General features: G+C 35.3%; 2 protein-coding genes across 3 annotated transcripts; both read right to left on the bottom strand.

The window, feature by feature from the left end:
• Nucleotides 1–115: 115 nt before the first annotated feature.
• Nucleotides 116–9,109, bottom strand: stxbp2 (syntaxin binding protein 2). 2 transcript variants are annotated; one of them, XM_086289523.1, is made up of 19 exons: nucleotides 8,971–9,109; nucleotides 7,024–7,073; nucleotides 6,863–6,944; nucleotides 6,633–6,709; nucleotides 6,412–6,487; nucleotides 6,195–6,298; nucleotides 5,831–5,979; nucleotides 5,643–5,727; nucleotides 4,945–5,075; nucleotides 4,715–4,822; nucleotides 4,539–4,596; nucleotides 4,364–4,429; nucleotides 3,879–3,959; nucleotides 2,359–2,500; nucleotides 2,128–2,234; nucleotides 1,938–2,036; nucleotides 1,757–1,842; nucleotides 914–1,071; nucleotides 116–814 (listed from the first exon to the last, which is right to left on the bottom strand). In XM_086289523.1, the coding sequence occupies exons 1-19, from the start codon at nucleotides 9,005–9,007 to the stop codon at nucleotides 735–737; spliced, it is 1,776 nt and encodes a 591-aa protein (XP_086145649.1). In that variant the 5' UTR covers nucleotides 9,008–9,109; the 3' UTR covers nucleotides 116–734. The 2 variants fall into 2 exon arrangements, with proteins under 2 accessions (XP_086145649.1, XP_086145648.1); XM_086289522.1 differs by having other exon boundaries at nucleotides 914–1,074; nucleotides 8,971–9,106.
• Nucleotides 9,110–10,666: 1,557 nt separating this feature from the next.
• pet100 (PET100 cytochrome c oxidase chaperone) lies at nucleotides 10,667–13,394 on the bottom strand. The gene is made up of 4 exons (XM_086289519.1): nucleotides 13,292–13,394; nucleotides 13,031–13,117; nucleotides 12,893–12,925; nucleotides 10,667–11,052 (listed from the first exon to the last, which is right to left on the bottom strand). The coding sequence occupies exons 1-4, from the start codon at nucleotides 13,316–13,318 to the stop codon at nucleotides 10,963–10,965; spliced, it is 237 nt and encodes a 78-aa protein (XP_086145645.1). The 5' UTR covers nucleotides 13,319–13,394; the 3' UTR covers nucleotides 10,667–10,962.
• Between the last annotated feature and the right edge of the window lie 1,157 nt (nucleotides 13,395–14,551).

Genomic DNA, 14,551 nt, shown 5'->3' with positions numbered 1-14,551 from the left:
TAGCAAACTTTTTAGCATAATATGAACAAACTATAATTTTTTTAACAAAATGAAAATATTATGCATATTGAAGCATACTAAAAGGTCCTATAGAAAAGAAAAAAGACAAATTAAATTCAATATATATTTTTTTATTTTATTGCTCATTTCCATCAACAAATAAACAAGCACCCACTGCTCTAGCGCCCAGCAATATATTAAAGTATCTAGTAAATGTGCAACGGTCATAACACAGCAGTTCTGACATTATTACTGAGATGAATATTTCAAGAAGAGGGTTGAGGGAGAGAGTTACCAAAAAAAATAATTTTAATCTACTTTTAAATCTATATACAATATGTCCTTCAATTGTGTGCAACTACAATATACTTGAATTAAGAGATTTCTATGAGGTGAGAGCTGCTCTTTCTTTGTGACAATTTTTGGAATTTCTGACTAAATAACTAAGCAAGTCAATTACAACAAAATTAAGAATTTAAATATGAATAGAATAATGAAAATATTAATATTGTTTCATTTATTACTTAAATACAATTTCAATCACAGCAGTATACAGAACCCAACTAACAACAAAAGAGCACACTATAATAGAATAGTCACAACTGCTTTCTTACATGACTACATCTAAGATTTCACATCAGAGATGTTAGAGAAGCTAAACAGGACAACAGAAAGACATCAGTTTAAAGGAACAACCAGACTCCTACTGCAGTATTGCTGTCCCGACTTGGGGATTACGGATCAGGATTAGTATCTTTGTCCAGAGTCTTCAAGTCATTGAGGAAGCTGGTTGGAGTTAGGATGTGAGATGATCCTGTCAAGGAAAAAAACAACAACAAAAAACAACAATATTTAAATAGCAGTTCAACAGTCAGGTTCATCAGTCATAACTTCTTAATTAGCAATTGCTTACCAATCAGGACTTCCCATTTCCCATCTGTGGCTCGAGTCACTTCATAAGCACAACGCATCTCAGAGTATGACACCCCACCAATCACAAAAACAATGAGACGAGGGCCAGACCGATACTCCGTTGGAGACTTATTTTTGTGCCAGTGTCCAAAACGTGCACTGCTGTAAAAGAATTTCGAAAATGATTGAGAAACATAAAACTACTACTAAAACTACAGCTCCCTTTCAGCTATTTATTGATTTTCTGACATTTATTATTTCAAACAATAATTAATACAATTGTCATACAATGGCTCATTTTCATACCGTGTTGTCAGGAAATTGACCCTGATGAATAAGTATGAATGTGAAAATACTAACAGAAACTCCTGAGTTTTTTTGTTTGGTTGGTTGGGTTTTTTTTGTTTTGTTGGGGTTTTTTTTTTTTTTTTTTTGGGGGGGGGGGGGGGGGTTTATAGCCAGTCTATATTATTATCAACTTCTCCATTTTAATTCTGCATTTTGCTTAAAAAGTAGAAAAGTACCTGAACACTCCACAGATTATGAGTAAATCTAGATCTACAAGCGTGGTCAGTATTAGCACCATCATTATGATGGGAATTCCCTAGGGATTATAGAGTATTCAAAAATGACTGAAATTTACCCTTTAAACTCTACTTCACTTTGTCAAAAGCTCGGCTCTGATTCATTTAAAAGGTTTTAAGGGGATAAAAGGTTTTATTTTATAAGATTATCTGTCATTTACCCCACTTGTTGCTAAATACAAACTGTTTTGGAAAGAGATCTACCCATCTATCTATATATATTTATTTATTTCTCAGATAGAGGGAGAGCACCGCCCGACCTGACTGCAGTCTGAGTTGTGTTGATGGGTGCTGGTTCAGCGATGAATGGCCACAGCTTTTTGTCCAGTTTGTCTTCTATGGCATTCTGTGATCCAGAAACAGATGTTATAAAAGCTGTGTTGTGAGCAAAGGTGAGCAGGTCTGCCAGTGACATCTGAAACCTCACTTAGGGCTTAATACCTCCATGATGTCCTTGACAGTGGGTGTCCACCTGGAAAGCTGGTATGTGCTTTCTGTACGCTGCTTACGATCTGGCAGTGTTTTCCCAGAATTGCGACCCTGAAAAACAATGTATGTCAAATATTCAGGGTTTTTTTTTAGGTTTTATAAAATTCTCAGTTCCACAGCATGAGACTGTAGCCAAACTTACCCCAGCTATAATATTACAGCCTAGGTTCTGCAGGTTGTAAATAATGTTGCTGTCGGCCTGAATATTTGCATGCTGGATGAGCTTGGCAAGGTTCTCCTCCCCAATGCCTGAATAGACAACCAGGCAATGAAAACACTGTTTGCTATAAATAAGTAACGACAAATAAAGCTTCTCTTCAATGTAACAAGATTAGGACTTAAAAAGATTTAAAATGTTTTGAGATCTTCTTACCCTTCTTCTTGTGAAATATGAACAGCAGTATGATGCGGATTTTGTCAAAGGCATCAATGTCACTATCTAAGAGCACAGGAACAATGCTCTTCATGGCATCTTTCAGTGGTTCCCCTTCTGCATTTGCTCCCATTGCAAGGTCCTGTGGAAGAAAGCCCTAGTTTACGATCAACCTTTACTGAATATCATCAACTTAAGACAGGCAGTTAAGAGAGGTGAATGAAACCACTTTATTCCCCTTTCCCCCAACACACGTTCTCTTTCAGAGCCATGATATTGCCATAAGACTATTGCAACAAGAAAATCTCAGATTGCAAAGTAAATCTCCAGATTTGCATTTGTAATCAGGTACGTTATGTCAACATAAAGCTAAATATTGGGTACACTAGCTATATGTAGCTTTGAGATTTCCCCTTTTTTGCAATCCTCCAATAAATGGTCACTTGGAACTGTGTAACTGCCTTAAATAATTTTGCTAACCTTACATGAATTTGGACTAAACTTCATTAAAGCCAGCAGCAAAACTTTGCGAGCAACTGAAAGATTATTTTATTTGCAACATTACACACACATTTGTAATGGGCTTCCAAACAATGTAGAACAAATGACAGCTGACAGAGCTGTTGCCATTTGGATCATACTGCACATCTTAAGAGCCAAAGCATGCCCAATGGATTAAAGAGACAGCTTTCAGACATGCTGACAATCCATTAGGGCAGTTGAGCGATTTACTCATAAAAAAGGCCCCATTAACACTTGCACCTCATAATGCCACAGCCATGCATAGCTTATCATTTCTCATGTGCTTGTCACTCATCTGATACTGGACTAGATATGGCCAAACATTTCCCCTCAGGAACACAAGGCATGTCTGGCACATATAACTAAAACACTGGGGTTTGGCTCCAGTTTGGATTGTGGCTTTTTTCCCAGGTCTTGCTGGTGGAAGAACTTCTACTGTACCAAGTGGTACATCTGTGTTATTACATGCCTTTAAGCTTACAGTAAGCTCACAGATCTACGATGATTTACGCTGCTGATGTGTAGTTTAAAGCGTTTTATGAAATATTATTATTTTTTAGTTAACAAATAAAAATATCAACAGACCAGAAGCAAAGAAGCACAGGAATTACAAAGATACATTTCAGGTCACTGAATGTGATGAGTCAATGTAGTTATTCCATGTCAGGCATTTTGTTTAGACAGTCTGTGTCAGTGTATTGCATTGTGCTATTTGACCATATGTGGCAGAAATGTGACAACCTAATAGACTTTTATTGCATTATAATTAATATTTGAAAACTATTAGGTTCAATAGTCCTCAAAGATAATAATTTTGATTACATTTTTTAAGTAGACATACATGATAACAAAAGCCAAAAACTGAACTGGACTTTCAAAGTGTAATTTACCAACAAAAAAAAAAAAAACAAAAACAAAAAAAAAAAAAAACACTATGGTGACTGCTGCAAGTCAAACATTTTATTACAAAAAATTATGTTGTGCACAAGGCTACTAACCTGCTCCACTTCACAAAGTTTATCAAGTGAGGCCTTGAATTTCTTCATACAAGCTTCAGCTAGGTGTAAGTGAGTGGAGTACTGTAAAAAAAATTACATTAAAATACATTACTAATTACTTTAACATATGGCATCATATTTTTATTAAAAAAAAAATTAAACATAATTAAGACTGACAACTCTGATATAAGAAAAAAACGTTTTCTAGGAAGTCTTGTCATAATGGTCAGATTATAACTAGAATTTGGGCCAACTAAACTTTAGCTGGCCCAGCTAATGCTTAATTGGGCAAAACAACCATGGTCTAAATTGTATCTAATTTATCATCACAAATGTATCCTAATATGCTTCAAAAACATTTCCCTATTTTTAAGTAAAGGTCTAAATAAACTGAACAGACAGCGCTTTTGGATTAGATAAATTAAAACAAACAAATAATGATAAGAAGTTACATAAGGGTTTGTTTGTTAGTTAATGTAACTCACCATGCTCAGCTCCTTCTGATACTGTGGCATCTTCTTTAACATCTGAGACAGATCTTTGATATTGGCCTGAAAAGAGAAACATTTTCCCCAAAGTTCCATCATAACACAAAAACAATACTCATGGTCTACCGTGGACTTTTCAAACACCTGAAAAAATAATGCACATAACACTCACATTGTCAGTGCACATCCTCTTGCTCTCACAAAATGTGCGAAGAAGCTCTGTCACCTTCCTACAAGAATCAAATGAGAAAATTAGTAGACACCTAACGCAGGAAAACTTTGACTGAATTACAATGACTCCACAATCAAGTTGTAGCAGTCGTAGAAATGTTACTGTGACAAACATACTTGGTGACATCAGCGATGTGCATGTGTCTGAGCTGAACCCAGAGTTCATCATCTTCATCCAGTAAGACGTCTTTCTCTTTTGAGTTCCCAATGCCGGTTGTCTGATAACTTTAATATCCAAAAATAAATTAAAAAAAATGTTTAAAAGTCCACAAATGGAGGGACTGGTATACCAAAGACACCACACCAAACAGACAGAGCAATATAAAAATATAAAGGTAGTCCCTTACGTATAGATGTCCTGTTTGATGTCTAGCAAATCATAAGCCATTGCTTGGAAGGTCAACTCATGAAGAACAGGTGAGACGGGATCAAACCCACGGTCAACAATGATTAGCTGTGATCGCGCCTTATCTGGACCCTAAAAATAATACAAATTAAGGATATCATCCAGTACTTTTGAAATATATGATTTAATTTAAAGATTCATTAAAAGAGACTGGCTGAAAGTACACATTAACTGTTGCAATGCCATGCAATGAAATCAATTAATTATCAATTATTATAATTTAGCATCACAGCTAGATGTAGAAAAAAGAAAAAAAAATACGTACAGCATAGTATGATAAAGCACCTGACATGCATAGACGCAAAAAGGGAACAGTAATACATGCCTTTTAAGACTCATCTCAGGAGCAAGGAAATGTCAGCTAAGAAAAACAGAAAAGAAGGGAAAAAAGGACAGGTCCAGCAAAGGATGAGAAAATAATCATCAGGAAATAAATCCCAGAAACCAAAGAAATATTCACAACCTGTTAAGCTGAAGAGCTGCAGAATCCCAACAGAGGTTTATTCTCTTACATGAGAAAGATGATTTAGCAGGAAAGAAAAGCAGTGTAAACATTTTGTTCACCATTTTTTTAAGATTTGAAATTACACAGCAGAGAATGTGAGAAATCGAGTGGTTGAAGACCAAAGTATTTCCTACCTCTCCCATGGTTGGGTTTTCAGCTTTGTGAGCAATGAGGCGCTGATAGACCTCTTCAGCCAGTCTAGCATTTTCCTCAGGTCCCCTAAAAACAAAGTAGAATACAACTTTAAAATCAGCATAATACATTCAGTGGGAAAAGATTTATTTGTTTAAATCTATCTCTCTTCTCATGAAGGGGCCCATACTTGCGATAACGAACTGCAGGGTACTCTTTGAGAGTGTCACACAGGGTCGCAATCTGCTCTGCCACATTTTCCATCATTTTATCTCTTGTTTCATTTGCCTTTGAACTGTAGAAGGAGTACAAGGATTTTGGGTCATCCAGTGAGAAAACCTACGGGGACAAGAGAAACTGTGAAAGGTATTGCCTGTCACAATAAACCGACAGACAATATTACTATAACTGATTGCAGCTCGGGAAAACGTTTGTCTTTTTGCCATACAATTAAATGATTAACTGTCAAATAAGTTTTGTCCAAAACCAAAAACATTTCTAATGAAATGTCCAAAGACAATTTGGACTCAATGAAATATAAGAATTTTACCCACCTGCGACTCATATGGAAGAAAAGCAACATTGATCTCTTTTAAAGTCTTGATAAATTTTGAAACTTTGGCTCTTCCAATATCAGCAAAGAGAGGATCTGGACAAGCTAAACAAGGCAAAAAAAAAAAAAAAAAAAAATGAATTAATGTCAGTTTTAGCGTTTTACACTGAAGTCTGGAAAAAAAAATACATTTCTCATATTTATAGTTCCACTCTTACTGTCAGTGAAGAAGATGTGTGCTGCCTTGTATGTAAAGGCTGCATCTTTGAAATCATCAATGAGACCATGAACCGACTGTAATTGAAAACATATTCATCTTTAAAATATTATGCACATAGTTATCTTTAAAATATTATGCACATAGTTATCTTTAAAATATTATGCACATGAGAACAATCTTGAAGATATGGCAACATTAAAAGACGGAACTCTTTTGAACCTTTGCAGATGGGGTGATTAAATAAATGGCCTCCAAACTGGAGATGGGTTCTCTGCGTTTATTGATGTCCTCCACAACTGAAAAACAGAAAAGACAATATGATAATTTAATGTCATTTAAACGCAGAAAATGAATTAAGTTGGCACATTTTACTCTTCAACAGCTAAAGGTTTGATCTCTCATTTATTTAAAAAACTAAACTAAAAACTATGAATTATATCCATACTTACTGGTCACCCCCTCCGCCAAAATGTCAGACATCTTGCAACAAGAGGACAGAATTCTTGTGGTCATGTGATCCACAATAAGAACCTAAACAAAGGCCACACAGTGGTAATAAATTCAGTGCAACAAAAATCAAAAGAATTTCTTCTTTTGTATCTACCGTTACCTTCCATTCTCCATCCTTTTTCACACTCTTGATCACACCACTGATGATTTCTGTAGATGAAAAGATAATTTTGTGATGCAAGAACCCATAACCTCATAACAAAAACAAGCTAAAACGGGTCACAAGTGGAGTAAATTTAGCAACAATAATAATAAAAAAATACTTTATGAAACATTCATATAGTCAAAATGCTCTAGATTGTTGTTGCAGCATTCATTAGTAATTTGAGCTTTTCATGAAATGTAGCTTACTGAATAGTTTCCAAAGAATTTGTGTGACTTATAAAACAACAACAAAAGTCAAAGGTCAGCTCTACTGTCAAAAATTAAAAAAAACAGGAACCCTTTTTAAACATATTTAACACTTGCAGTAACAAACTTGCTTGGGTGCAACTTCCTGGTCTTATATAGACAGAAGCACAATTGTTCCAATGACGTCCTAAGCACAACAGCTAAGGTGTGGTACGTGTGTTAAAACAAACAGCCAAATAGTCTCCTGCAGTGGGCCACTGTTCCCAAAAGAAGTTTTCATTGAATCACACAATAATTAACTAGGGTACAGAAGAAAGCAGTGTGGTAGGAAACATCAAAAGTTGAACTGCACCAATATGATGTCTTCACTTCCTTGTTAAACCACGATTTGAACCTGATTAAAAACATAGATTCTGCTCCCTAAGACATATGACTCACTGTTTTCACAGTAATAGCTGACATAAATAGCTTGTTATGGGAGTTCATAAAAAAAAATGTGTTCTTTATTCCGAGTTAGCCATCACTGTAATCACTATTTTATGATTGCTGTATAAATCCTGGTAAGGTTCCTGGTATTATGGTGGCTACTGAATATATGTGTATTATGGTTCAGGGCTTTTGAGAGAAAGAAATGGGGGAAAAAAAAAAAAAAAAAAAAAGATTTCTTTTTTTGCACCAAGTGTGACCTTCATCACTAACTAATGATTTTCCAGGTCGCTCATACAGGGAACTGGAAAAGATTATACTTTCGAAGAGTTTTGTTAAATCTAAATTAAAAATTAAAAATTAAAAAAAAACCCAGTTTGCAAGGAAACTTCCTTATTGGGATTTATTGTCTCACTGCTCTAAATACAATATTGAATATGAGATTTTATTTGATATTTTTGGCATACTCCAAATAGGTTAAGTCATCTTGTATGGACAACGTTTTCAGCTAATAATAGCAGATAGTAAATTACAAATCATACCGCTTTGTAATGGTATGTTTGTTTTTTATTTTTCAGACTTCTTAAAAGAAGTGAAAATGTGAGATGAAGGAACATAAGCCCAAATTTAATGCTTCTAAAGTCTAGCAGAAGCAATTAGCATATAATTACAAATAAGCATTACTAGATGAGCCTTGTGAATACGTAATGTTTTAACCCCGGCATGCGTTTTTGTTTTTTTGTTTTTTTTTTTTTACTTTCAACGCAATGTACTACAAGTTATTGTGTAACAAAAGTTGTGACTTCCTGACGTTTTACAGCCTAAATGTCCAGGATGATTTAACAGATCACAAGCGAAGTTACTAGACTTCCCTTTCAGATTAGCTAGCCTGGGTTAGCCTATAACTTGGACTGTCACAACATTTTCAATCCCTAACGTCGCGACTTTTAACTTTCAAGTGTGGCTAATGTCACAAAACACATGAAACTTCAGCAAATTAAGCAAATACTGCTATCACTACGTGTAACACTATTATTTTATATATATATATGACTTTTTAAATGATGACATCGGTTCCTTCGGCAACGTTAGCATATATATTAGGAGTGAAGCAGGAAGAGTTGGTGAACCGTCATCCACAACACGATTTTTTTTAATAAATTGAACGTCAGTTCATCAAGTTACAGCGATAAAGGTTACAATAAAGTACTTTTTTTTAACTGTAATAAACTGCTACAGTGAGATTAGATACAATAAATACGTCACTTACTTTCTCCGACTACAGCTTTCAGCCCAATCGGTGCCATCTTGACAGCAGTGTTCTAGAGAGTTGGTCACTTCCTTGTGGTCTAAGCAAAGCTTCGAAGCATTTGAAAGCTAAATACTGCCCCCTACTGTCAAATATATCACCATTACAAGAGTCTCGTGCTTTGGACTTTTTATTTGCCCCGGTCTTATGGAACAACCTTCCTGTTGCTATTCGGGCGTCTGACTCTATGCCACTGTTTAAATTACGGCTGAAGACTTATTTGTTTAATCTTGCCTTTCCACCTAGTTAACGCTTGGTGTGCGTTGGTACATTTTTATCCGTTATGCTTGTGAACTACTTTTATATCTTATGATTGTCAAGGTTTTTATAATTGATACGTGCCAGGTCCTTTCTCTTTTCCCTCCCATCTCCCTTTTCCTATTTTATTTTTGTCAAGCACCTTGGTATACCCTTGGTTTTTTAGTGTGCTTTATAAATAAAGTTTATTATTATTATTATTATTTAAGTTTTTGATTTAAATAACAAACATGTAGAAGTATCCTAGACTGCATTAATGAGTTATTTTCGCCTTAAACAACTGGACACAATGAAATTAGTAAGCCTTTCTATGGTCGTTTTGATTGGTTCAAGTGTAGGCTACATCCATATATCACCGCTTGGCTTCTGTCATTTACATCTATTATCATAAAATGAATAGCACTTACCTGCTTGTTACATCATAAAACAGAGAGCTTAAATATGGCTTCAGAAGTGAATGACAGTTGTAAAAGATAAACAGTAGTAAGAAAGAAATTCACACTCTCTCTCACCAGTGGCCCAGGAGACAGCCATGAGGGATCCAGCTGGCTGTATTGTACTGCCAAATATATTTGAGGATATGAGCTGACAAGCCAAGGGGAAAATCTGTCAGCACTTCAACACCATTGATAAAAAGTTTAGCTGTTGGCTCTCTCAGATGTAAATATTTATACTTAGAAGATTATATTTCCATTTGGTACGACTCCTTCAAAATGATTAATGATTTCAAATCTTCAGGATGTGGGAACAAGTCTCACCTCTTAAAACAAGTAGTATGAAAAGTTGGGCAGCACATTCATTCAAGGAGATATGGTTTAGTAGAGTATCAAGCCTTTACTGAAGGTGTACAAACTCTAAGTGTTGCAAATGAAGCAGTTATTAGCCATTATTAGTGTAATTTTGTTTAAAACATGTCCTACGTTTTGCATAATATGAGATGCACTTTCATATAACATCACTGTCGTTCATTCAGTAAATAAAAGCTTTTGCTTTAATAAATAAAACATTAAAAAAAAACATAATTATATGGTTTGCTAAGTATATGAATAATCAAATAATCAAGCAAATTCTTCCCCACAGTGATACATGGAAAATGCACTTACAAAATATGACATAACTTAATCATCATTATTAAAAATACCCAACTAGCATCATTCATTCAAACAGAAAGCACATCAAGTTGTGCTAACTGGAAAACAATTGGTTTATTCTGTTAATTATTTTAGAGGAGTTTGTGGAGAACTGATTAATAGTTAGTTTTTATTTCTGTTAATCTGAAGCACCATTATCTAGAATACAATGCTGCAATACACTACAATATAAGTAATAGGACAAGGTAAAAACAATTTAGGCACTGCACCTTGCAAATAGATAATAATAAACTAGATTCAATCTGATGTGCAGCTCAGTATTTATTTTAAGGCAATGTAAAAACAACAGCTAAGAAAACAATTGTACCATTTGAAAAACCATGTGGGGAAAAAAAAAGTTGCACACAAATGAAAGCACAATAAACTTATTAGGCATAAATAATTATTACCCAGCGCATCTTTGGGAAGAGTTAATCTAGCAGAAATTTCCAACATGAAATGGGCATACTCCAGTCCAACTTTTTTCCTTGGGCCTCAAAATCACTGCCAGACAGTTGGTATCATTGGTAAAGGGTGGAAAATCATTTTCTTCAACATGTAATTTTCAGTTCTCAGATTCTAGAGGAATATTTTTTAATAGCCGCTGCTCCTTACGAACACGCATTCGCTCTTTGAAGTCCTCCAACTCTTTTCTCTGAAAACAGATATATAGAACAACCATAATCAAATAATGTGCTGTTTAGCAGTAACTCAGCAGTCTTTATGAAAATACTGTTCTTTTTGAACAGGTCAAAGACATTGAGCTATTGACAGACAAGTCAAAATTTACAACTCCCCTATTCTTTTATGAACAGTCCATAAACATCTGGAAACTGAGGACAATAGGTATTCAAATTTTTTAGAAGACTGCTATGTTATGGGATGATATAAGATTCTAGCTGCTCAACAGTCCTGTCTGTCATATGTTTTTGGTTGATGTCGTGCCAAATGTTTTCATTAATGCACCCCTGAACCATTAGAGATAAAGGTTTTTGAACTGAGCAGTGATAAAAAGCTGGATAGCTCCTCTCCTCCTAATAACAAAGAACATTGTGTCCATGTTTTCCAAAAAAGAATTTCAAATTTCAATTTGTTCCACCACATAACAGTTTTCCACTTTGCTCAAGTTCATTTTAAATAAGGATTGACTCAGAGAAGACAGCAGTGTTTCTGGATCAAGTTGCTTCTTCTTTGCAATATAGCACTTTAACATGCAATTATGAATGGTGTGGTGAACTGTATTCATGAGCCTTTGCAGCAATTTTCATGTCAGAATCCTCCCTATTTTTAACACAGTCCCACCTCATGGCCTGGAAATCATGAGCATCCAAGACTGATTTCTGCCAATGTCCCTTGTTCACAGAGATTTCTCCAGATTCTTTGACACTTTTGGTGATATTATGTACTAAATATGACAAAGTCTTTTCAATTCTAAATTAAGGACGATTATTTCAACATTATTGATCCACAAATTTTAAATGCAGTTTTTTGAAGATTAGTGAAACTCTGCCCATCTTTACCTCCCTTTTTAAAATGTCTTTTTTTATGTTTACACACAGCACACACACACATCATGTTATTCACCTTTTGCCAATTTACCAAACTGGTTGCAAAATGTTCCTCCACCTGCTTCTTTTTATTACCACTTACCTTTTGAATTTAATGGCATGTTGCTGCCATTAAATTCAAAATAAGCTAATATTTTTCATGAAACAGTAAAACATTTCAGTTTAAATATTTGACAGTTTTCTATGTTCTACTGTAAATAAAATATGGTTTTGAAATCTGCAAATTATTCTATTCAATTTTATTTAGATTTTAAACAATGCCCAAAGTTATTTTGTTTGCTCTTCATCTAAGTCACAACTATTGATGAATACAGATTTGACTAGGAAGAGAAACACATTTCATGTCTTTATTAAACACACCGAGTCATCATTAGTCCATGCTGGAAATAAAATATTTGAATGTCTGCGCTAGAGTACATGTGTTTATGGCATTATTGAGATACTCCTCCTTATAAATAAAAGCACAAAGTCTAATTACTGACAAAGCCTTTCCCTTCTCGAGAAGGACTGGTTGGTGTGACTTGATGATAAAACCTTTCACAGGGTCCTAGAAAAAACTTTACAGATACACAAAGCTGGGAAAGACTACAAAGCATTCCTTAAGAAGAGGGTATTTGCCAGCCAATACACACTCCATACAAATTCTGGATTCCAGTTCATTCTAACAGTGGGTCTTGGTCAAAGATCACAACATACAAACCTGATAGAAGTGAAAAAACCCACAGAGGCACAGCAAAATACGCACGGACATCAATACAAGATGGGGTTTTTTCGCCACTGAGGTTCTACAAGTTACTAAATTCAACAATTAACGTCGTTTTTTCCAGCCTGCACTGTGAGTGATTCCTAAAGGTACTCAATGCAGATAAGAAAAATACAACCCTTGATTTGTGTTGATCGCAACTAACTTGTGTGCATTTTTCTTACCTGCGATTCCTCGTCGGGGGGGAAGATTTCCCTCTGTATACCACAAAAATAGACAACATGGCACAGAGAAAGATGCAAAAATTGTTACTACAAGAATAATTATCTAGAGAAGACCGATACATAAAATAAATTTCTAACCTTTCTCTTCACTATATACTCTTCAAAGTACTCTGCTTGATTTGAGATCCAAAACATGGTCACAGGAAAGGAGAGATACAGCATCATCTGTGCAAAACAAATTACACGCATCGGTTTTTAACATAGAGTAGAAAACTGTACCTCTGCTAGCATAATGAAAATGGCTAACTAGAGCGAAAACTAAACCCTAGAAAGTCGAAAGGTCTCAGAATGTAGGGAAAATATACATGTCCACGGCCTTAGTATAAAATAAATACTTACTCGAAATACCTCTATTTTAACACCCATTTTCACAGTGAACAAGCAACCTTATCCAAACTCCTACTATAAGCAAAGACCTTCAAACTACTTCCGGGTTACGTCTAGCGCAAGAAAACTATGGCGCATGCGTTGGTGGTTGTGAGAAAAGATTTTTAATAGATAAAAATTGAATGTGTCACTAAATCTGCTGCAATATACTACACAGTACACATTTTGGCTCCTCGATCAAATCAAATTTGTTTCAGACAAACACTTTTACATCGCACTAATGTTTGGATTATGGCATTATAAACCGAGGTTGTCCACAGAGGGGCTCCAAAACCACCGATTCTGTCCAAATGTAGTTGATCGGTCCTTTCTGAGTAATATTTGCAAGCGGATATTTCAGATAACTTTATTTGGTCCGACCTGAATGGTGACTGCAATTCTGTAACTTTGATATAATCTTTTAAGTAATTTCAGAACCAACGAGTGCACGCTAAGCACCATACTTTGGTATAGTTATGTTTATTATAGCTTCAGTCCTTAACGTGATGTATTCCTTCATCACCTGTCCCAGCTACCATAGGGGGAGGGGGACGGTACACCCCGGACAGGTCGCCAGTCTGCCACAGGGATAACACAGACAACCATTCTATGGACAATTTAGAATTACCAATTAACCTAACCCCACTAACTGCATGTCTTTGGAATGTGGGGAGCCTGAGTGCCCGGAGAGAACCCACGCAAACACAGGGAAAACATGCAAACTCCATACAGAAAGGCCCTGGCCTGATGATACAATCAAACTCAGTACCTCCTTGTCAGGCAACAGCGCTAATCACTGCGCCACCGTGCACTTATACTCTTACCTGTTTATTTTTTGCTCTCCCTCATTTTGTATGAGAAAAGGGACAGAGGTCCTTTTAAATGCTTGAGCACCCCTAAAAAGTGTCTAAACTCACCAATATATTCCTTCAAATGCAAAAACTCAGTTGATGCCTTCTTTTCCCCAAAGCTTTATTTCGAATCTTGAAGAAACTGAGAAAGGTAACAGAATAGCTATGTGTTGTAAATACATACAAATCGATCACAGTTACAGAAGGAGGAGAAAAAAATAGATGAAATATTTCAGTAACATTTAATTGCAGTTTCATCCCTTCACTTGAATGCAAAGTTGCCGCTTTTTAAACTTTTAAGTAACCAAGAAAGGTGATGCAAAAATAAAAATAAAAAATACAAACAAATAACTGAGTTAGATCAAGATAATAAAATATCAAT

This window comes from Aulonocara sp. 'chitande type north' Nkhata Bay, linkage group LG4 (assembly GCF_057382095.1).
Source record: "Aulonocara sp. 'chitande type north' Nkhata Bay isolate Kocher_YH1m ecotype deep benthic linkage group LG4, A_spYH_male_GT1.1, whole genome shotgun sequence".
In the NCBI taxonomy this organism is placed as follows: Eukaryota; Metazoa; Chordata; class Actinopteri; order Cichliformes; family Cichlidae; genus Aulonocara; species Aulonocara sp. 'chitande type north' Nkhata Bay.
The sequence above is the reverse complement of the archived record's forward strand: the minus strand, read 5'-3'. Positions and strand labels throughout refer to the sequence as shown.